The 22072-nt window shown below is 31.0% G+C and overlaps 1 protein-coding gene across 7 annotated transcripts in view; it reads right to left on the minus strand.

Annotated features, from left to right (window-relative positions):
- Window positions 1-318: 318 nt before the first annotated feature.
- Window positions 319-22072, minus strand: part of DNAJC10 (DnaJ heat shock protein family (Hsp40) member C10) — a 35163-nt gene continuing 13409 nt past the window's right edge. For 6 of the 7 annotated variants that reach the window (XM_074302939.1, XM_074302936.1, XM_074302938.1 and 3 more), the window contains 17 exons: window positions 21876-21969; window positions 21260-21337; window positions 20746-20789; window positions 20117-20254; window positions 17738-17827; window positions 17070-17183; window positions 16562-16676; window positions 15594-15721; window positions 14888-15004; window positions 11559-11660; window positions 10646-10801; window positions 9331-9464; window positions 7693-7746; window positions 7230-7377; window positions 6327-6446; window positions 1552-1668; window positions 319-441 (listed from right to left, as the gene is read on the minus strand). In XM_074302939.1, the coding sequence (XP_074159040.1) occupies window positions 430-441; window positions 1552-1668; window positions 6327-6446; window positions 7230-7377; window positions 7693-7746; window positions 9331-9464; window positions 10646-10801; window positions 11559-11660; window positions 14888-15004; window positions 15594-15721; window positions 16562-16676; window positions 17070-17183; window positions 17738-17827; window positions 20117-20254; window positions 20746-20789; window positions 21260-21337; window positions 21876-21969 (1761 nt within the window). In that variant the 3' untranslated portion in view covers window positions 319-429. Of the gene's footprint in view, window positions 442-1551; window positions 1669-6326; window positions 6447-7229; window positions 7378-7692; window positions 7770-9311; window positions 9465-10645; window positions 10802-11558; window positions 11661-14887; window positions 15005-15593; window positions 15722-16561; window positions 16677-17069; window positions 17184-17737; window positions 17828-20116; window positions 20255-20745; window positions 20790-21259; window positions 21338-21875; window positions 21970-22072 lie in introns of all 7 variants that reach the window. The other variant, XR_012488248.1, reaches the window with a different exon arrangement.

Raw genomic sequence — 22072 nt, forward strand, 5'->3', positions numbered from 1 at the left:
TATATTATTATATTAAATAGCACAATCCCATGAAAATGCCATTTCTGCAAATTTAAAATCATGCTGAGTAGTTTTCATATGGAGTTTATAGGTAAAGACAAAGTTCTAAAGAAGAGTGTGCTTGAAAAAGAATTGCAAAACCCCATCTGATCCCAATTCTAAATGTTTGATCACAAGACTAAAGGGAATCCCTTTGTGTATTTCTGGAATAATGCAGGTAGAATAGAGTCCAAATCTCATGTCTAGAGTTCCCCTAACCAGAAAAACTGAAGCCTTCTGCACCAAATATGTACAGAATTCAGGCAGCACAATCATGAGTCCAAAATAATGTTCATTTATTCCTATTATGAATGTAATAACATTCTAAGTATGAAGCCTTTTGATGTCACAGATTCAGTTTTCTTTATATTGTTCCATCTTCAAGTTCACTTATAGTTCATCCTATTATAAAACAAAGGACAGATAAGCAGAAAGGAAAATTTATAACATAAAAAGCAATTAGATTAGTACAAACAACTCAACATTTAATCTTTCAAAATTATTCCCTGATGTTAACTAGAAATACATCATCAGTTGCAAAATTATGGAATTTCAAACTGTTAATGGAATCATAGTTTTTCCTTATTTCAAATTCTTATACTGCTTTATTATAAGACCATGTATCATCTTATAATACATTTGGAGACAATTGTAATGAAACTTCCATTGAAGTCCTATTCTTGTGCCCATTATGACATGAAGATGACTTTGGATTCTCCAAAGTTTAACTGACAGAGAACACACTGAAACAGGTCTTATAAGGAAAGGCTGAGGGTATAGAGAAATATATCATCAGCTTGACCCCAGGATGATGAATATTTTGGCCACAGTAACTCTAAAAAATTATCTACTAAATTAATTATAAAGTGACCTGTCAAAAAAAAAAAAAACAAACCAAAATACCCACAAAGATGAAATCATAAGGCCCTAATAAAACAATCAAGTAACTATTGAGATGGAAACTTTTCTTCACTATTGAAACCATGAATATTTAAATTATAACCACCACCTCTCCTTTCAGATTTAAAATAATGTATAATGTTGGTACCTGGCCATAAAATTTATTTTAAAGTCTAACTTGAAGATTGGAAAAAATGTACTACCCCATGAAGGAACAGAGATTAGAAATTGCACTACTTGAAAAAGAAAAACAGAGTCAGGCAGTGGGATGGACAATATAGACTTGTGATAAAGTTTTATAATTAGAATACCATAGAATACATAATAAAATTCCAGTGCACTGATCTCCCAGTTAAACTGGTTTTATATGAAAAAGAATGAATGCTTAATGGTTGAGAGCTATATATATACATATTTTAACACTCTTATTATTTTAGAATACAAAATATTTTGATTATGGAATGCTTTACAAATGGAAATTCTAGATACTTTGGTATTTCAAATAGTTTTGCTTATTTTACTATACATTTTGGGGAACATTTAGCAAAGTTCCTTACAAATGACAATTTTTATCATATAAAAATATTTTATCCAACCGTATTTATTTCTTACCTTGTTTCTAGATTTCTCTCCATGTGTTTTACTCTGTAGAGATTGCAATTTTTCATCTAATAGGTCAGCAATACTTTTTGCATCTCTGATATCTATTTGCTTGCCAAAAATATTTTTCTAAAATTGAAAGAAAATTATTTGTGATCTTTTCTTAGCTACTTAATGGAACTGTGACACTAGGGCCAAAATGTCAATTAGTAACCCAAGATATGAATGGAGTGAATTTGAAAAGTTTATTTCTAAAAGTCAATTTTTTGGAAATAATACAGCATTTTACCCATAAAAACAATATTATAAACAACAATAAAACTTTAGGGAAGCCCACAAAAGACCTATATTTAAACTTCCTACTAAGATGGCTTCCTAAAAGAGAAAGATGATTACCCATATCCCATATATCTTTTTCCAGAAACATTATTTGGTCTGAAGTTCTACTTAAACCAAATAATGTTCAGAAATCCAATGAGAAAGTAGAAAAATTATTTTTTCCATATGTTCAACTCAATAAACATTTATTAAGCACCTGCCATGTGCCAGCACTATGATAAGCCCTGGGAATATATAAAGAGGAAGAAAAGAGACCCTATATTCATGGAGCTTACAATCAAATGGGGAAGAAAATATATAAATACATACTGTAAATACAAAGCAAGCTACATACAGGATAAGTAGAAAATAATTAAGGAAGAGAAGACATTGGCATTAAGAGGGCTTGGGAAAGGCTTCTTGTAGGAGGTGGGAATTTAGTAGTTACTTACAGAAAGACAGGGAGAGGTTAGTAAACAGAATAGAGGAAGAGAGTATGCCAAATATGGAAGACAGCCAGAGAGCCAGTATCACTGAATCAAAGAGCACATATTGGTGAGTAAGATGTAAGAAAACTGAAAGGTAGGAGAGAACTAGATTATAAAGGGCTTTGAATGCCAAACATAGCATTTTCTATTTGTTCCTGCAGCTAACAGAAAGCTACTAGAATATATTGAGTAAGGAAGTAATGCAATTAGACTTGTGTTTTAGGAAAATCATATAACTTAACAAAAAGTTAGCCAGAATAAGAAATAGAGGTCACTAAAATAATACTGAAAGCATCTAGAAAGAACTTAAGAACAAGACCTAGCAGCTTTTACTAAGATATAGGAGGCTTGGGGTACTGTATTTCAAAAGGCAAGAGACAAGACTAACAAAAAGAATAACTTATCCTGAAAAGCTGAATATAATCCCATGAGAAGAAAAATGTATCTTTAATGGTATATAAGATTTTCAAACATTTCTAATGAAAGGACCGGAGATGAAATAGTGAGTTTGGAATGCAAATATAAGTGTTGAAAAATCTAAATGGTAAATTTATTTGAATCACTGGATGAAAATGGTATTGAGGGAGTTAAATAAGAAAAACAGAAGACTTGAGGGTATATTGATTCTATGTTAAGAGTTTGAAGGGAGTAAAAGTAATAAGTAGAACAGAAAGGAGGAAGAAAGGAATGGAATTTGCTATTTCTTATAATTGGGACAGATGAGAAGATGCAAACAAGGAAGGAGAAGTAAGTAGAGGAAGTGAGCATCAGATGAACCTCACTCTTATCTGAAATGGACAAAGGAGGGCTGAATATACATAAACATTCACAAATTTTGTGTAGAAACATCAAAGTCAACAGGCAAAAGGATGGGGATAGAGGTCAGATTTAAGAGAAAATTCCCAAATACTGTGGGAAGGAATGGTTGTAAGCAAAACATACTTTCTGAACCTAAAGGAGGGACTAAGAGGGGAAAAAAATTTCTTAGATCAATGCTTAGAAATGATGATGTAGGGCAAACATTCCAGGAGAACAGTTACAGTAATAGAATCACAGATTTGGTTAAAAACACAAAGAGCACAAATCTACCAATTTCTATACCAATAATAAATAAGAAAGCTACTGCTTTTAATACAGGATTCATTAATTTGTCAAATCCTTAAATTAAATATTAAAAAAAAATTTCATCAAGAGGCAATATTTGCTGTTTTTTCCTAGCCTGGCATGGAATGATTACTAACTTTTATATATGACACTATGGTCAATTAAACACTCACTTAACAGCCAATATTGTCTAAATCAAAGTTACACAATCATTCCTAGCTTATATGCAAAATGGAAGTTTGGTGGAACTGATCCACAAAAATGTAAAAGACTTCCAACTCTAGTACTGACATTATGAAGAAATTCTGGGAATAAAATGAAATCAAAGAATAAAAAATTTCATCCTATTTTTAAATAGTAAATTCATTATCATTAAGTTGTAATAAATATACACACATCTATCATATATGTATGCTATGCTAAATATTTACATTAAGGCTCTAAGTCAACTAATACCAACTAAATAACACTGTCACGATTACTGCTTTTACAGGTTGGATAATCCTAATCATATAAACCCCTCTTTTTTTTTTTAAACTGTGATTTGTGATCTTATATGGGTTCTCATGAAATTATGATTTAACAATCATAATTGTTGAATGTTTGATTTGTTTACCTATTTTATATACATATATACCCAGAGTTACATAAAATTTTTTTTTGAATGAAAAGGGATTGTGAATGGATAAAGTTTAAGAAATCATTATTTAAAACATTTGGGGTTTCAGGCAAGCCCTAAAGATGGGTAGTGTATTATTCCTTGGCACTATATTTATATATTGGAAAAAATGCCACTAAGAAAAGGGTATGTAATTAGGCACTTTTCAAGTATGAATAAAAAAAGGATATAATTTATTCCCTTTTTTCCTAGACATCACAAAATCATTAAACAAAGCTAGTTGTTTTTTTAAACGTCAAAGAGACAATTCTTTAAAAAATATCAAAGACAAAAAGAATCTTAGAAATTAAAAAATTCACAAGTTAAATTCAAAATCACAGAGCTAAGTCCAAGATCATGTAGCTAGTTAGTGATTGAGGCTGGAATTACATAGTGAGTACGGGATTCTTAGATCTTCATACCACACTTTCTTCAAGGCCCAAAACAAACCTTGAAGATCTAAATTATAATCATTATTATAATAAATAATATCAATAAAGCCCATAAATTATGGGCTACTCTCCTCTTCAATGAGTCAACATTCTAAGGAGAGGAAACAACTAGAAAAATAATTACTTTTCAATTTTTAAAAATGGAAACATGTTTGACATTAAGTTTTAAATATTAAATACATTCATCATAAAGAGCACAGTGGATAAAGCACTGACAAAAGATGGGATCAATTGAAGAAAGCATATGAGACATGAAGTAACTTTTTCCTCCTTCATGTAGAAGACAAAGAAGGTAAACATGTCTGTGAATCTAGAATCAATGCTCTTAATTGGTAGAGAGAAGAGAAATGAAAGATTGAAGTTATCATGACATATTCTAATTATGTAAAACATGCCTGAAATCTCCTTGATTTAGCTGTCCACTTTTTCTCCTTTCACTCACTTAACTCTTTATAATCTGGCTTCTGACTTCATTATTACCATGAAATTTGGTGTTCAGCTATTTCAGTCTAACTTTTCATGATCCTATTTGGGTTTTCTCAACAAAGGTAAGTGCTTTTTAATTTTCTTCTCTAGTTCATTTTACAGATGAAGAAAATTAGGCAAATAGGATTAAATGACTTGCCCAAGGTTAATCAGCTAGCCAGATTTAAACTCCTGAAGATGAGCCTTCCTGATTCCAATTTCAGTGCTCTATTCTTGTGCCAACTCATTGCCCTTTAAAGTTACAAAGAAGTTTATGTCCTTTTCTCAATTTTTACTCCTCTGTAGCCTCTGACACTGTTGATCAACCTCTTCTGGATGATTTTCAGAACACCACTTTTGTTCTCATATCTATCCTGTCCTCAATATTTTGGTTCACCACTAATCTCACATCTTCAACTCCCTTTCTGACATTTCTAAATGTCCAGTAGACACTTAAACTATATTCAAAACAGAAATCATTGCCTTTCCCCAAAATCTTTCCACCATTTACATCTTCTCAGTTCCTCAGATTCACAAGCTAGGAATCATCCTCAATTCCTATTTCTTACTTCCTCTATTTCTCCTCCCTTCCAAATTCAATCTGTTGTTAAAATTCTGTCAATTTGACCTCTGCAACTTCTCTTATATATGCTCCCTTCTTTTCTGTTATACTGCGGCCATACTGGCACAGATCCTCAACAACTCATGACTAGATTTGTACAATAACCTGCTGGTAAATCTGAATCTCTCCTGACTCCAATTAATACTCCATTCATCCACTAAATCTCGAAAGTGATTACTCTGGGGGCTCCCTATTATCTCCAAGAACAAATGTTCTGGGCATTTTCTCTGGCTATTCCCCATGCCTGCAATGTTCTCCCTTCCATACTTTTGCCCATTTGTTCCCTGACTTTTGTAAAGTCTTATCTAAAATATTATCATTTAGAGAAAGCCTCTCCCAATCTCTCGATTCTAGTGTCTCCTCTCTTTCTATTTTCTTTCTCTTCTACTCATCTTGTCTAAAGCTTATTTAAACATATTTGTTTACTTGTTGTTTCTCCCATTAGATTGTGAGTTCCTTGGGGTTGGGGACAGTCTTTTGCCTCTTTTTATAACCTTAGCACTTCATGCAGGTACACAGGAGGTGCTTAATAAATGTTTACTGCTTTACCGAAATGCTCCAAAAGAGTACAAAAAAATAAAAATTTAGAGAATGGAATTATCTCAGTTTTTAAAAAAAGTCCCAAATAACATTCTGAGTATAAATTGTTCAAAAAGAGTATGTTGAGATACCATACATACCTTGTTTCCTTGGTAGGGATAAAATTTAACAGTAGGATAAGCTCTGATGCCAGCAGTCTGGCAAGTATAAGCATGAGCCTGACAGTCTACTTTTCCAGCTTTTACTTTTCCTTTAATAATCTAAAAAGGGGAAAAAATGTTTACTTTGCTTTATCCTGGAAGTATCGATTTAAATATGCTTCATCTGAGTATGTACAAGTATAAGAATAAAAATTTTAAGTTTTCTCTATCAAAGGATAAATTTCTTTTTTAAAATTTGCTTTCTTCTAACTGCTTCCTCCCATCCCCCATTTTAAATAAGAAAACTTAGAAAAACTCTAAAAGGCTTGCATTATGCTTCACCCTTTTCCTGGAATTGTCATGATATAACTGTAGTATGAAAAAAAATATACTAAATATATATATATATATATATATAAAATCATTGTTATCTTCTGGGAGATAATGATAATAAAGGGGGGAGATAATTTAAGAATACTAGTGAAAAAGTAGAAGATTGGAATTTTAGGGGAGAAAGGTATATTAAGCAAAAAGAAAAATTAGCACTAAAGCCAAAAGATTTTCCCTTTCTCCCATGAGAAAAAAAAAGTTTCTAAACTTTAAAAATGTGGTTACAAAGTCAATGACTATAAAAGAGTAATTCTAATAAGAGAGTCCTATCAATCTTAGATAGACATAAATAATCAAGAAACTAAAACATCTGTATTATAGAGATGAATACACTTCTTTTACAGGGAAAAACAGTTTCTCTCATTTTAAAGACATTTCAGAAATATCACTTCAAATAATTTTTTAAAGTACTTAACATTAAAAAAGTAAACCAAAGAGGAAGAGATCTATAGTTATTTACTTAATAGCAAAACCAGATATTACAAATTAGTGAAAAAGTTGAATAATACTTACCCTAGCCAAAAGCTCAAATTCTGGGGCAAAATTTCTGCAAGGTCCACACCAAGGAGCATAGAAATCAACTACCCAATGATCTTTCCCTTCTAACACTTTGTCATTGAAAGTCTGCGGTGTAAGTTCTATGGATACCTGAGGCAAATATCTGGCAAGCCATCAAAAGCATTTTCCATCATATAAAAATAGGGAAAAAATTTTAAAATGTAATAATGTAAGACATCCTATAATCTTCAAAATACTTCAGTGTAATAACATTATCTTCTATTGTACTGCTCATGAAATTATAAATTGAATCTAACATTAATCTTATGACACAAGCTAAACAGAAATTATCACCTTCATTTAAACAATCTCTAATTTTCATAAGTTAAAAATGCTATCAACTTGTTATTAGACACTTTTAGTATATTATAAAAATAAGAGAAAGGCATATAGTTCTTAAATGTCTGATTTTACTCACTCTAAAGCCCAGGTTCTTAGAGAATATGCATCTCTATCCCATCCATTATAAGTACTAAAAGAGAGGAAACAAGATGTCTTGTTTAGTGGTATCCTGTATATATTTAAAAGTTATACAAAAGTATTGTCCTAGTTCATTATTAAGTAGTATGAGCTATTATTTAGGAAATAATTTGTTTTTAAAAAATTATCAAATTATTTTCACCTACTATCTTTACACACCATGCTTGGAAAAAAGTCACTGCTTTTACAGTGCCACCTGTACTTCCAGATTTGCCTTTTTTCAGCTTAGAATGCTCAATTTTTGCACAAAATTAGCTCCAGTCATTTTATTTCAGAGAGCCACATATCAGTGGACCAATGGTCCCATAGCAAAGATTCTATATCATTCTAAATCATCAAAAAAGTTAGGTCTCAGAAATCCTTTTTACATTCTTGAAAATTATCGAGTATTATTGCCTCACCTTCAAGGTTTTTTTTAATAAGGGTTATTTTGTCAATATTTATAGCATTAGAAATGAAAACATCACAGTATAATGAAAATAGACCACTCCCCCTGAAAGTACACTTTTTGAGAAATGATGCTCTTAACAACTTTGCAAATTAAACTATACCTCAAAGTAGAATCCATAATTTATAAGACTCTTTTAGCCACTTGATTCTAAATGAATATATACTATTAGGTGTCTTTAATTACCAAAAGATTAGATGTATTTAAAACTTTTAAATATTGTATTTCTTGGAGTAGCTTGAGATACTAGAGTATAAAAAGCTATCATAACCTTACTTGCAAACCTTATATAAATGCTAGATATTGTTGTTGGAGCCATTGTGTAATAGTAGTAGCAGCAATAGCAGGAGCAGTAGTGACCCTTTATTCTTGAGGACTATGGTAGTAACATTCAAGCTCCTGAAGGTCATATATAAATAAAGCTGAAAAAGCTCAAATTGATTTTGTATATCTTTTGTGAATTCAGAGAGTCTTTGGATGAATTAATCGCAATTAATTTTTTGGTCATAGTTAAATCTTGAAGTCTCTGTACTTAGTCAATAGGATGGTGATCTGAAAGCTTTAAATGTTCTGAAACTAAGTATTCCCTTCCAGTTGGGGGCAGTAGCAAAATAGTTTGTTAGCTTACTGAGGGTCTCAAATTTTTCTTTTTAATACTTGTATGTTATAAGAATTTATACTGTTAGATATTTATCTATAAAATGAAAGCAATGGATAAGATGGCCAAAAGATACTATCCATTGCTTTCACTTTAGAGATTGTTCACTTTAGAGAATATGCTATTCCTGGAAGAAAACTGGTAAGATATCATAAAAAGGTAGCATTTTCATACATACTAAATTTTGTGAGGTATTTATTCTGAATTCAGAAAGGCTAATCTTACTGTTGCACAGGAAGTAGAACAGTGTAAAACTGTATTACTGATTATTAGAATGAGATTGATAGTTTCCAAAGCTTTCAGGATATTGAAGATAAAACAGTTTTTATCAATAATGAAAGCCTTAATAGTAACCATACCACTGCTGTATATCATCCCTGACCTAATATAGTAAATATAAGATTTAATTCTTCTATAATGCTAACTACATAGATGCATGTTATAAGACTACAAGTTAAAAAAATACTTACTAATATTGATAAGCTGTGTTTGATTTTGGAGGGTAAAGTCTTATATCAGGGTATTTCTTGACTTGTTCTTCACTACAAAAGGAATAATACTTTTGGCAATCTACACTGCCAACACTGATGAGACCATTTAACAACTAAAAGTAAGAGATCAAACAAAATATTGAAAAATGATTAGAAGGAAAAGACTGAGATAATTTTTTCTAAATATTTTTAAACTAGAGAAATTAATCTAATTTAAGATAAATTTAATCAATACTACAAATACATTAAAAATTGTCCTCCCACAAGGGCCTTACACAATTCAGGCCTAACTGACAAATAAGTCAAAATGGAAGATCTCTGAATTTTAACAGGGCTCATCTCAGAATTGTTCCAGATTAACTTTAAAGTTAATTTATCTTTTCAAGAAATGTTAAGGCTTTTTAAAAAAATCAATTAACACAATGAAAGTCTTTTCAGTACTGATCCAAATAGTCATACTTGCTCAAAATTTTAAAATGTAAAAAAAATGTATTGAAAAGATGAAGTAGTAATGTCAAGATTTTGAAGATGTATTAAAAGAAAGTTTTAAGAATCCTAAAATAATAGCTGTATTCTCAGGCTGTGTGCCCAAATAATTAATTTATATTATTATTTCTTTTTTTTTAATAAAAATTCTTCTTTTTCAATTGTGAAAACAAAATCCACCTTTGACCCTCTTCTTTCCCAAGTTGTTTTGGTTAATTATCATTGTGTTGACCTGCTAAATATGAAATTTTCACATCTAAAAACTTTTACAATGAATGTTACATCTGTTCTCATTTTAAATTCCCAAACTAGTTTGTAAAGAAATTACAAAGTTAAATGCTTGTTCTCATTTTAAACAACATATAACAAAAAGACAAGATGATATATCGTAAATAGCAGCCTTTTGATTTCACAAGAGAATAGCAATAGCAGCGATTCAAATAGTATTGAAATATCAACAGGAAGATTGCTCTTTCTTGATTTGGGGTCCATGGAACTGCAAGAAGTCTGTGTATTGATTGGGGAGGGGCTGTGACTGGGATGGGAAAATATTTATCTTCATTTCAATCTAATTAGTTTTCTTTGTAATCCTATGTAGTTTAATTTATGAATTTTAAAATATTTTTTGAGATTCCATAAGCTTTATCAAATTAACAAAACAGGTTCATGACATGCTATGGCTAAAAATATTAGGTAAAAGACTGTCTCATTTCATCTTTAGCTTTTCATTTAAATTTTATGTCTGCCACATCAACTTCAGTTACAAAATAAGAAAATTAAAATTTAGGAAAAATTTTTTTTCTTTTACCCGGGCCATCCTTTTCCACTCTGGCATTAACATCTGGCATGGTCTGCACCAAGGAGAATAAAAATCAACCATCCAAACTTCATCACGTTTTCTTTTCTTAACTAGTTCATTGAATGTCTCTGGTGTTAGAGAAATTACAGAAGGGTTCCTCAAATCCTAAATACATCAGAAATAAGAGAATAAAGCTTTAATTACTACCCTCACACACACATACACTCTCTGTCTGTCTGTCTCTCTCTTTCAATTCAATCAACCAACCAGGATTTCTAAAGCCCATGTATCAAATACTGTATGTGCAGAGGATGACAGAAAGACAAAAATGAAATAGTTTGTCCCCATTCAATCCATGTTTCCTGTAACTGAAGGGGCAGGGTGGATGTGAAGGAAGACTGTGATATTCTTAGCTCACTTAGATTGGAAATGCAGTGATAACTCATGGACTCAATTCCATTTTTGGTCAGCTCAGGAAATCTGACCTGCTCCAATTTTGACCTGGACCACTTTGCCCCTACTGAGGCAACAATCTAGTTATCCCCTCACTTCCAGGGTTCATTATATTGGAACTAGACTTATTATGACTACCTGATCATTTTAGCCTACTGAAGCTTGGCTTATTAGGCAGAGATGGACTGATTCTATTGAAGTATATATTCAGTGCTGGTATTAATTTTCCTTGTACTGAGCTTAGCAGTTTTAAGTTTACCACTTTTATTATGCCTTTAGTAGCTGACACTAAACCTTCTATATAAATAAGTGTAATGAATTCTCACATGACTCTAAAGTTTAGAGTTAACTTTGAGTTTCCATGCTTCTGGGGACTTAAAAATATTAATATTTATATAGAATTTATCAAGCAAGTACACACACACACACACACACACAAACAGCAGTAATAAACTGTAGCTTAACACACCTCTATAAATTCTAAAATCTCTTCAGCTGAGTGATGTCCCTCATATTCATGAATACTGGACTGGTTGAATACCACTGTTGTTGGATAAGCCTGAATGTTATACTATTCAAAAAGAAAGGACAAATAAATATACAGAGTTAGCATTTTTAACACGATCTATTACAAGTTTGCACCTTCCTGATTTTGCTAAGAGTTTTGCTATTAGTAACCAGACATTTTAGTTAGGCTAAGAAGTTGGAAACACTACTGTGAGCTTTCATGAACATGGCTTTTCCTATACCCATAGTTTATGAGTAGCTACTATGTGATCCAATGACAGTACTGAAATGCTTGCACTAGGGGACATGTAATCAGATAGACGGCTTCAATTAATTGTTTTAGAGAAAAGTTATCAGAGATCAAGTTTTTTTTTAAGGCTTCCTGACATCGACTCATGAACAATGAGAAAAGTAGTTTTTGGTGTCAAATTCTGTTTCTCGGCACTATTTCATTATCTTTGTCTACTGGCTACTATATTTTTCACTATAATTGTAGTAAAAACTCTCCCCCATCCTATTTATCTTTACAGTTTTCCTTTATTCTTTTCTACAAATGGAAAGAAAACTTTACAAATAAAATAAAATTGATGGAAATTAAGTCAACTATGATTTTAAGATGTCATATATTTTGATCTTGATCTCAGGAAAGAGAAGAATTCTTATCTTTGAAATTTCTATATGGAAATGCTACATATATATGTAAAGATGGTATGCTAAACATTTTAGCAGCTTACAAAAGAATCTGTCTATTTTTTAAAGTTAATTTCATATTAAAAACTTTAAAAATATTTCTGGAAATTAGATTTATATAATAGAGATTTAAAAGATAAGCAATAGAACACTTTTAATGGGTTTTGGGAAAAAGGTAAATTAATAGAAATGTGAAGTTTCTTAAGATTTATATATTATCTATTTCAATGGGTCTTTTATCTCAGTACTATAGGTATTCATTGAATAACTGGAACTGGTCTTTTGGCCTGAAGCCCTTTTCTGTTTTCTTTATAGTCTATGATTATCAGCTGAGAACTCACTCTAGGTACATTACTGGCTTTTTTTTTTTTTTTCAATTTAATTTAACAAACATTTTAGTGGTAACTATACTCTAGATTCTGGGATAAAGCAAAAATAAATGAGTTCATATTCTTAAGCTCCCTGTGAAGTCCGAGTTAGCTCCCTGTTGACTTCAGAATCAGCAAAAGTCCTTGGTCTTTAGAAGGAGAAGTAAAGGAGATGGATGAAACTGCCACAAGCTCTCCACCTACCGATCTTCCTTCTCCTTGTTCTCCTCCAAAGTGACTCAGGATGTCTTATTCCACTCCCTCCCACACTTGGTGTATCTGTATACACCAAAAGATTGAGCCAGCACAGAATAGTGAGAAGGGCCATTTTCCAAGCATATGCTAAGAGTATTGTCCAATAAGTAATTACCCTTATGTGCGCAGTTGTCTGATTCCAGTGCACCTATTCAGAGTTTCAGCCTTTTACAGCTCCCCATCTATAACTTGATGGAGTTAGATAAGAATAATCTGTCACAGATCCCTGTAATAATCACAGCTTTAGAATATTAAGTTTCTGAATCTATGAGTCTAATGCTGTTGTAATTGTTCATGTGTTTAATAAAAAAGTTTTAAAGAAATTGCATGAAAGGAAGCTTTATTGTATAAGCAGTAGCATTAGAATCAAAGTTTAATAATTGTATGCAAAATCCCTTTTGTTTTTTGAGTTTGATAGTCACAACTGCTTGGACCAAAACAGATCTTCCAAAATCTTCATGGATTTAAAAGCGGTATAGTTTTATACATGGAGAAATAAATATGGAAACCAAGGAATATCAAGATTACTTAAACTAGGGAAAGCTAGATGGCGCAGTGGATAGATCATCAGCCCTGAAGTCTGGAGGACAGGTTCAAGTATGGTTTCAGACACTTAGCTGTGTGACCCTGGGCAAGTCACTTAATCCCAATTGCCTCAGGGGGAAAAAAGAGATTACTTAAACTAGGAGCATAATTTTAAAAATATTCCATTAGGTCAAAAAATTTGTTAGAAAAATATGATAATTACTGATAATTCAAATATTTCTTTTTATGACATTTCCAATACTTTATCATACAACTTTTGCAACCTCCAGAACCATTTTTGTGGAATACTGAAACAAGTCACAAGGTTCAAAGGGACAGGATCTGGTAAGATGACAAAAATATTTATTATTTTCAAAGTCAAGGATGTCTGTTTCCTCATTATTTCCTGTGCAATTTAGAAAAAACCTTTAAAATTGTTTGTGATGGTGTCATGTGACAATCTAAATACCAAATTGAACACAATTGGTCAGAAATAAGCTAATATGATGAAAAGAGCACTGAACTAAAATTTAATAATCAATTGATCTCAATTGACCTATTTAACCTCTCAGAGTTTTCAGTTTACCTATCTGTAAAATGGGGTAATTCCCTTCCTCTTAGAGATATATTTTGCAATTAGACGTTTGATTATACATTTTTCCTGAATGATACTGTTGACTCATAAAATATGGGATCTGTTTCTCAATGAATCATTTTACACTCTTTAGATTAAATTTCTTTTAGTCATACACTAACTTATTTAATTAGTTTCCTTTGCTTTCTACCCTAAGCACTTTTCTATCAATCTCTTCTAGCAACCAAATTTTCCAGTATGCTCCTGGATTTAAGTTTTTTCTAATATCATTAAATTATGGACAAATGAATAGGGAACTGGACACTTTTCCATAAGGACCCTGCCAACTGCTGAGATATTTTTCCTGCAACATACAAATTCTTTACTTATAGGTATCATGAATGTGGTATTTAGACAATATTTCAATGCCCCTAAAACACACTATCAAATCTTGTTAGATTTAAAGTGTCACCTGAGTTCAAAAAAGAGATTTAGTAGCTATATTTTGGGAAACTTTTTAAATAAAAATCACATTTATTACTCACAAATGCAAAGATAAACCATGTCATATTATGTTTTTACTGTTCTAAAAAGTATTTGTATTTTTTACTTATAGGGCATCCAAATTCATATAATAATGAATTATAATGCAACTTTGATATATTTTAGAAATTGTTTAACTTTTATTCATTTAACAAATTATAAGTCTTTAATTTTAGTATTTCTCAAAGCCCTCTCCAGTCAATAGAAATTTTTGCTAACATGACAAAATTTTTCTTACTAACAAAACTTTTAAAGAAGCTCATTTGTTGTAATGTTTTCTGCTTAGAAAAGAATGATTAGGGAAAAAAATAATTTATTTTTACATTTAAACCATACCATGTTGCAGAGACCTTCATGGATTGTACAATCAAGGGTGCCAAATTTAAGCTGCCCATTTAGATGCTTTGATGCTTTCCGTAACTCTGGCAACAAGGCTCTACAGGGTGGACACCACTTAAAAGAAAAAGAGAGTAATTATCAGTAGGAAAGAGAAAACAACAAATTAGTTAAGTAGTTATTTCTCTAATGTACATTTAAATACTTATTCTTTAAAATGTACTAAGCAGAGAACTCTGTGTTATAAGTTAATCAAATACCTGTTATTTCACTAGTGTAAATTCACAGATAGTTTATCTATAATTTTATACTATATGAGAATTATCTGAAGGTCACCAAAGGTTAAAGGAAGTGTTTAAGAGAAAGGACTGAAATCAAGTTTTCCTAATCTAGTGCTTTTTTCATTAAGACATGCTACTTTTTCTACTGTATATCATGTAATCAAATTATTCTTCGAAATACATGCTCACGGATATTAATTTGTTAATAAAAGTGAAATTATCTCACTGAATTAAATGGTACAGTGCATGGGAGTAGTCATCACGGAACTCCACATTGAAATCAACCAATAAGTATTTACTGAGCATTTACTAAATACATGACACAAATTAAACAAAGATGTCTTTGTTACAAAAGAAACAATTTCAACAAAATACTACAATTTTTTTAATTCGAAAAAAGTAAGATAGAAACATAACTTACTTACAGGTGTAAAGAAATCAACAAGCCATGGTTCTTTTTCTTTGTCAGGAAAATTCTGAGGTCCAAGCGTGACAACATGAGAGTCAACACTTTCTTTAGCAAATGCAAGTATATGGTACAGGATTTTCTTTCCTTTGAAAATGAATGAAAAGAAATTCTTACCACTACATTTCATATAGATAAAAAAATATTCAAAGCTTTCTATATTTAAGATGTTAAATATAGGATGATAACCTAATCAAGACTTGATTTCACCTCTTTATTTCACTTTAATGCAATTTTATTTCTAACTGTACTTTGTATCAATTCCCTGTATGGAATTCTTAATAACTTGAATTCTAGTTAAAGAATGGCATGAGATTATAAAATCATTAATTTAGAATTAGAAGAAACTGAAGAGAGTCCAACCTTCTCATATTACAGATGAGAAAACTAAAGTTTCATAACATTAAATGGGTTGTCTTAGGTCACCTAGGTATTTAAGTATCAGAGGGAGGATTTAAATCAAGGTCATCTGACTCCAAAGTCACTGGAAGTCATTGTCAATTATCTATTAAAGAGACTGTTGAAAAATAAATTAGTAGTTTAACTGCTTTAGCATATAAATCTTCTCTCTCTCCACTTTGCCAGTGGGAAAACTATGGTTCACACAAGTTATATAAGTAATTTTCCCAACTATACATAACTAAAATTCATTGGCAGAACCAGGGTTGGAATACAGGTCTTCTAATTTTCAGTGCAACATTCTTTTCATGATGTTGTTTTATATGTCCATAGGGAAAAGGAAAAGAACAAGCATTTATATATGGTTTACTATATGACAGGTGTCATGAAATTTTAAAACAATCAAAAGGAAGAATTATAGCTATATTTGTATAAATAAAAACTTAATGATGTTATATAATAGTATGAAGATTAAATAGTACCATTTAAAATAAAGGTAACTTAAGTTTTATATTGTCGTCTTCTTACCATGATGAATTTCATAATCTTCAGTTCCTTTACCTTTAAAGACTGCCACAGATGGCTGATGAACATAAAACTTACGACAGGTATCTGGTTCAGAAAGACAGTCAAACCTGCCAACCTGAAAAAAAGAAGAAAAATTCATTTGAGTCTTAGGAAAAACCTCTTAATATCTAGCAAAAAATTTAAAATTGTAAGGATATTCTAAAATAATATTGTACTATTAATACATAATTATCTACTTCCTCTTTTTAAAAAAATTAAAAGTCATTGTTTCCCATTTTATCGCTTTTAATAAATTTTTTTTTAATAAAGTGAGACTGATTACAAAGGCAAGTCATGAAGGAAATGCATTTTAACCACTAACAAGTGTGTCTCTTAAAATTTGGAATGGAAAACCAAAACAAAACCAGGATGTTTGAAAAGAGAATTTCAAGTAAATCTGATATTTTTGATTCTTGAGATCACTTAAAGTATAATTATACTTACATGACAAAGGAACATGCTTTCTCACCTGAATATGTTCCTTTTTAAGAAGAAATTTTAACTTTTTTAAGTCATGAGCATTTGAATTTTCATTTTTTCCAAACTGAAAGAAGAGCAGCCACCTATGATGAGCCAATCGATTCTTGAAAATGACCAAAAAGAAGAAGGGGAGACTGTAAATACCAACTCTTCATTTCTAGCTCTTAAAAGATTCACATTATCTAATTTTTTACTTCAAGTAAGCTTTTCCAAACTGTAGGTCTATTCAAATGTTCATTTTATAACTTCATTCTCTTTGATATAATACAATAGATTACCTGCATAATATCAAGCAAACTTTAACCTAAATGTCAGGTAGCAATGAAAATGTAAAGGAATTCTTACTAGTGAAGATTTTCCTAGTAGATGAACTGGAATAAAGATAAATTTTTCAGTTTTCCCAGGAAAGATTTAGAGAGTTAAGGTAGAGATGGAAATAAATGTTTAGAAATCTTTGGTATTAATAACTAGGGTATAATAAGTAACACTTCTAGAATAATTTGACTAATATTTTTTTTAAGTTCTTCTTTAGTTTGGGCTACTTCTAAACCTTTATGTGCACCAAAATGATAGAATATACAAACTGGCAGTTTTTAAATAGTTTAATCTTACTTGAAATTCCAACAGCTGTTAGTGTAATTAAATATCACACATTACCTTTAGTGAATCTGCAGAGAGTATTTCAAAATCTGGAAGATGGTTCATTATTTCAAAATATATCTCTTTGGCATCCAAAGAATTGAGAAACTAGAATCAAGACAATAGCAGGTGAGATACCCATTAGGTTCACAAAGTACAAATTAAATGCCTAATGTTTAGGCAAAAAGAACTAGCGGTCCCAACAAAAAAAAGAGACATATATAATCTCATAATATCAGTAATATGTGGTGGGCTAAAACTCATAATTAGAACGTTGCTCTGGATGCAAATATCTTATTCAGAAGAAGTAGAGAAAAGGTGTACAGTACTATATATTATAATGCTGCGGCTGCTGACAGCAACCTTGTGAGGTCGGTGCTACTGTTATCTATATTTTATAGATGAGGAAACTAAGGCTAAGATAGATTAAGTAACTTGCTCAGGTCACCCAAGTATTAAGTATATGAGACAGAAATTGAAGATAGGTATTTCTGACTTCTACTACTATGAGAGGACATCTAGGAACCAGAGAGCAAGAAATATTTGGGCTGAAGGCCAAAGAAAGGAGAAAGGAGATTTTTTTTTCACTGAAGCATATTTTGCAAATCACTTGGATAAAAAGTGAAAATAAGATGAAAAGTTTGAAACTGATCAAAATCTTAATACAAAAGAATAATATACTGGTTATTGGGGATTTCAGTTATCCACTTTGTCAAAAGCAAAAATATCTAATAACTTCATTATCTGCCTTAATCACAATTTTATCCTTCAAAAGGTAGAGGGCCTAACAAAGAAATTTTATATGGTTTTGTACATTGTATTACATACTATATTATGTAGGCTAACCCCTATTATATACTGTATTATGAAGTCTAACCCCTATTAGAATCAATTATTTAATTGGAAATGATGAGAATCCTGGAAGGAAGTTTGTGATTTAGAAGGAAAAGAAATCCAATGATGGTCTGAAATGCACCCTAGATTTTAAGAAAACAAATTTCAACAGATACAAAATAAAATACTGAATAAAAAGGCTAAGATTATAAGAAGAAATCAATACAAGAAGGATGAAAGAAACTCAAGAATGAAATTCGAAGATATAAAGATAAAAACAATTTAAGTTGAATGGGAATTGTTTGAAAGGATAAAGAGGAGGAGATGGTCAGATAACAGACATGGTGTGCTTCAATGTGTTAGACAAGCTGAAATTCAGAATAAGTAGATGTGGGCAAGAGAATGTAAGTACAAGTTATCATTTTTAAGAAAGCTAGATGAATAGAAAAAGGAATTGAACAAGGTAAATGGAATGATAACTCACAACAGAAAGAAAGTAGATATGCTCAACTCTCATTCTGATTCCTTTTTCCCTATCAAAAGAATGAGCTTTACAATGGAAATCACATAACAAGGATAGCTAGCATGGACTTAATCTCCAAGGTAAGTAAAACACTAGTAAGAGAAGACTAAATTATGCTTGATGAATTAAAAAACAAAGGCCCAAATGATTTAGTTATTCAGGCACTAAAAAAATTCTAAGATGTGAATGCTGAGCAACATCAGTAATATCTAAAAGATCACAAAACCTAATACTGAAGAAGGACAAATATTGTCTACAATTTCAAAAAAGAAGAAAATCCAGAGTTTATAAAAAACAGAATAGTTGTTAGTGGTTCAAAGTGGTAAGATCTCACCTGTGAAGAGCCCCAAACATCTGTGCTTGGACCTGTGCTAATTAATTTTATCTATCACTTGGACAAAGGCCTGTCAAATTTGAGATAGCATTGAATTGGGATATACATCTAATACTCCATATGACTGAGTCAGAATCTTAAACCATTTTGACAGGTTAAAGCAATAAGGTTAATCTAATAAGATTATGTCAAATAAAGTTAAGTATAAAGTCTTATACAGGATCAGAAAATCAATTTTAAAAATACAGGATATAGGAAGCAAAGTTAGAAAGCAGATTGACTTTGCAAGGGCAATGGGAACCAGCATGATGACATGGAAGTCTAAAAAGCAAAGGTGATTTGGGGCTGCATTCTAGAAGGACCAGAATTTCAGAATATTTTCAAGAACCAAACTGCATGATGGCATAATGCATTTTTTTTATTCATAAGGCAAAGAAAATTGACGTATGATGAACATTTTTATTTTGGAGTAAAATTAATTTTTTTTTTTTTTGCATCAATTGATGAATCTGGTACTTTTAGTATTAAAAGGACAATTTCAAGAATCAACAGCTGAGGGCCATTCTATACTTTATTTGAGATCATTTGCAGAAAGTGGTTATTCTTCCTAAGTATGCTCTATAAATAGATAAATGACAATTGATTTTACACCTTGACCACCTAACAAAATGACAACCCACAGAAATTATTTAAAATTGACTCATACCAAAACACCTCCTTTTTCTTTGTTAGTTAAGGTGGCCCCAGGCGGAAAATAAGCTGTAGTGCTTGAGGTGATGTCTAGACTTTTACATAGTTCACCTTGGGTACCACAATCCATCCAGCCTACATTAACAAGGCCTTCCTAAGGGGTAAAAAAAAGAAAAGAAAAAGCAGAAACAAAATTTACCAATTGAACAATACGTAAGCTGAAAACTTCTGAAAGCTATATACTATATAGGAAAACATTTAAAAATTATTTAGGAAGCAAAATTATACTACTAGAATTTAAGGCTCTCATTTTAAAAATAGATTCTTCTTAGACACCTTGAAATAACAAATTTTCATACTATTTATCACATTATTTTTCACTTGGGTCAATTTGTGAATCAAAAAATATACTCACCATATTACTGATATTATTCTATCTTTAACATTGGGAGGAAAATCAATCACTAAATCCTTGAAACAAATTCTATGTATAATACAACTACCTTTCTAGTTTTTATTTTATATGGGTGGCCAATTTATTTCCACAGAAATTTTTAGAAGTTCAATTGTTGGTAAATATAACAAAAGTTCAAGTATATTACTTAACTTAATGGTGTACTTTTAACAAACTTTATTTCTGCTTACCAACATGCCAGCTAGTTTAAGACGTGTCTGTGAACTCAAGCAGTCTGAAATAAAGGTAAAGAAATTATCATAGTTTTATAAAGTCATCATCTTTTCTTCTACTTCTCAATTTTTGGCATTAATAACTTGTTTGAAAAATGTTAGATTTGAAGGTGGTGTAATTGTTTGTCACGTCTTTTAATCTTCAGCCTTCTTAAAAATAATTCTTATTCAGTGTTGATTCTGACCTTTGTTCTAACTAGGTCTAACAGCATGGTTGGGAGAATTTGATATGATTCACAATAAGCTGCCATGAAAATAAATATATAGTTTAATATTTTATGATGTTTTCCAGTGCATGCTATGTTTACCACTTTGCTTTCTTGTAGAAGAAAGTATTTATGACATAAAGACATCAGCTTTTTGAGTAGCCTATGTAAACTGATTTCTTTTGTTTTTCAAACCTTTTTTTTTAAATGCAAGATCAAACTAAAATATTGTCTCTTCACCATAACAAGAAAATAAACATTTCTACCTCCTGTCTTAGCACAAAAAGTGATGAGCCAACCAACACCCGAGGCAAAGGCAGTTTCGATGGCATTAACAAAATTTCCTTTAAAAAAAAAATCACAGACACACACACAAATACACAGACACACAAAAAACAATTAGGAATATATTTCAATATTTTCTTTCATGATTGTGTCATAATTATTCAAAATAGCATAAAAAACTTTTAAATTAATGTAAATTTTACTTAATACATTCCAATGTTACCCTGAACTCATTCAGTTAACTGTTATCTTGTAGTCATTATATTCTTATTTCATAGGGTGAGTTTAATCTCCCCCCCCAAAAAAACCCCTCTATTTTGAGAAAGAGGTTTTCTCTTTGAAAAATCTAGCTCCTAACTACCCTCTTTTCAGTCTCCAACCCTAATCTCATTAGTATTCATTATCATAGTAAGTTCTATTTTGTCACAAAATATACTATTTAGGTAAGAAATTAAGTAGCTGTATGACTTCTTGGACCTCCCTCCCCAAGATAGGCTCCCTGTATGAAGTCTGACAAAGAGGTTTTAAAAGTAATCTGTGTTATGGTTATTATTAAAAATAAATAGGCATTAGGATTAAACTGTTGAAGTAAATTACCTGCCCATAATTCTGTCACTGTGCTTGTGACATACCGCATGGCAAAATTCACTAAGTGATCTTTTGATCTCTCTCCAAAATACTTCACTGGATTCTATTTTTAAAAATAGTAAAAAAAATTTATTTTAAAAATGTTATCTTATGAGTCCCCAATACAATTAATACCGAATGCTGAAGTTTCTATTTAATTAGTAAAC

Source organism: Sminthopsis crassicaudata, chromosome 3 (assembly GCF_048593235.1).
Source record: "Sminthopsis crassicaudata isolate SCR6 chromosome 3, ASM4859323v1, whole genome shotgun sequence".
Classification (NCBI taxonomy): Eukaryota; Metazoa; Chordata; class Mammalia; order Dasyuromorphia; family Dasyuridae; genus Sminthopsis; species Sminthopsis crassicaudata.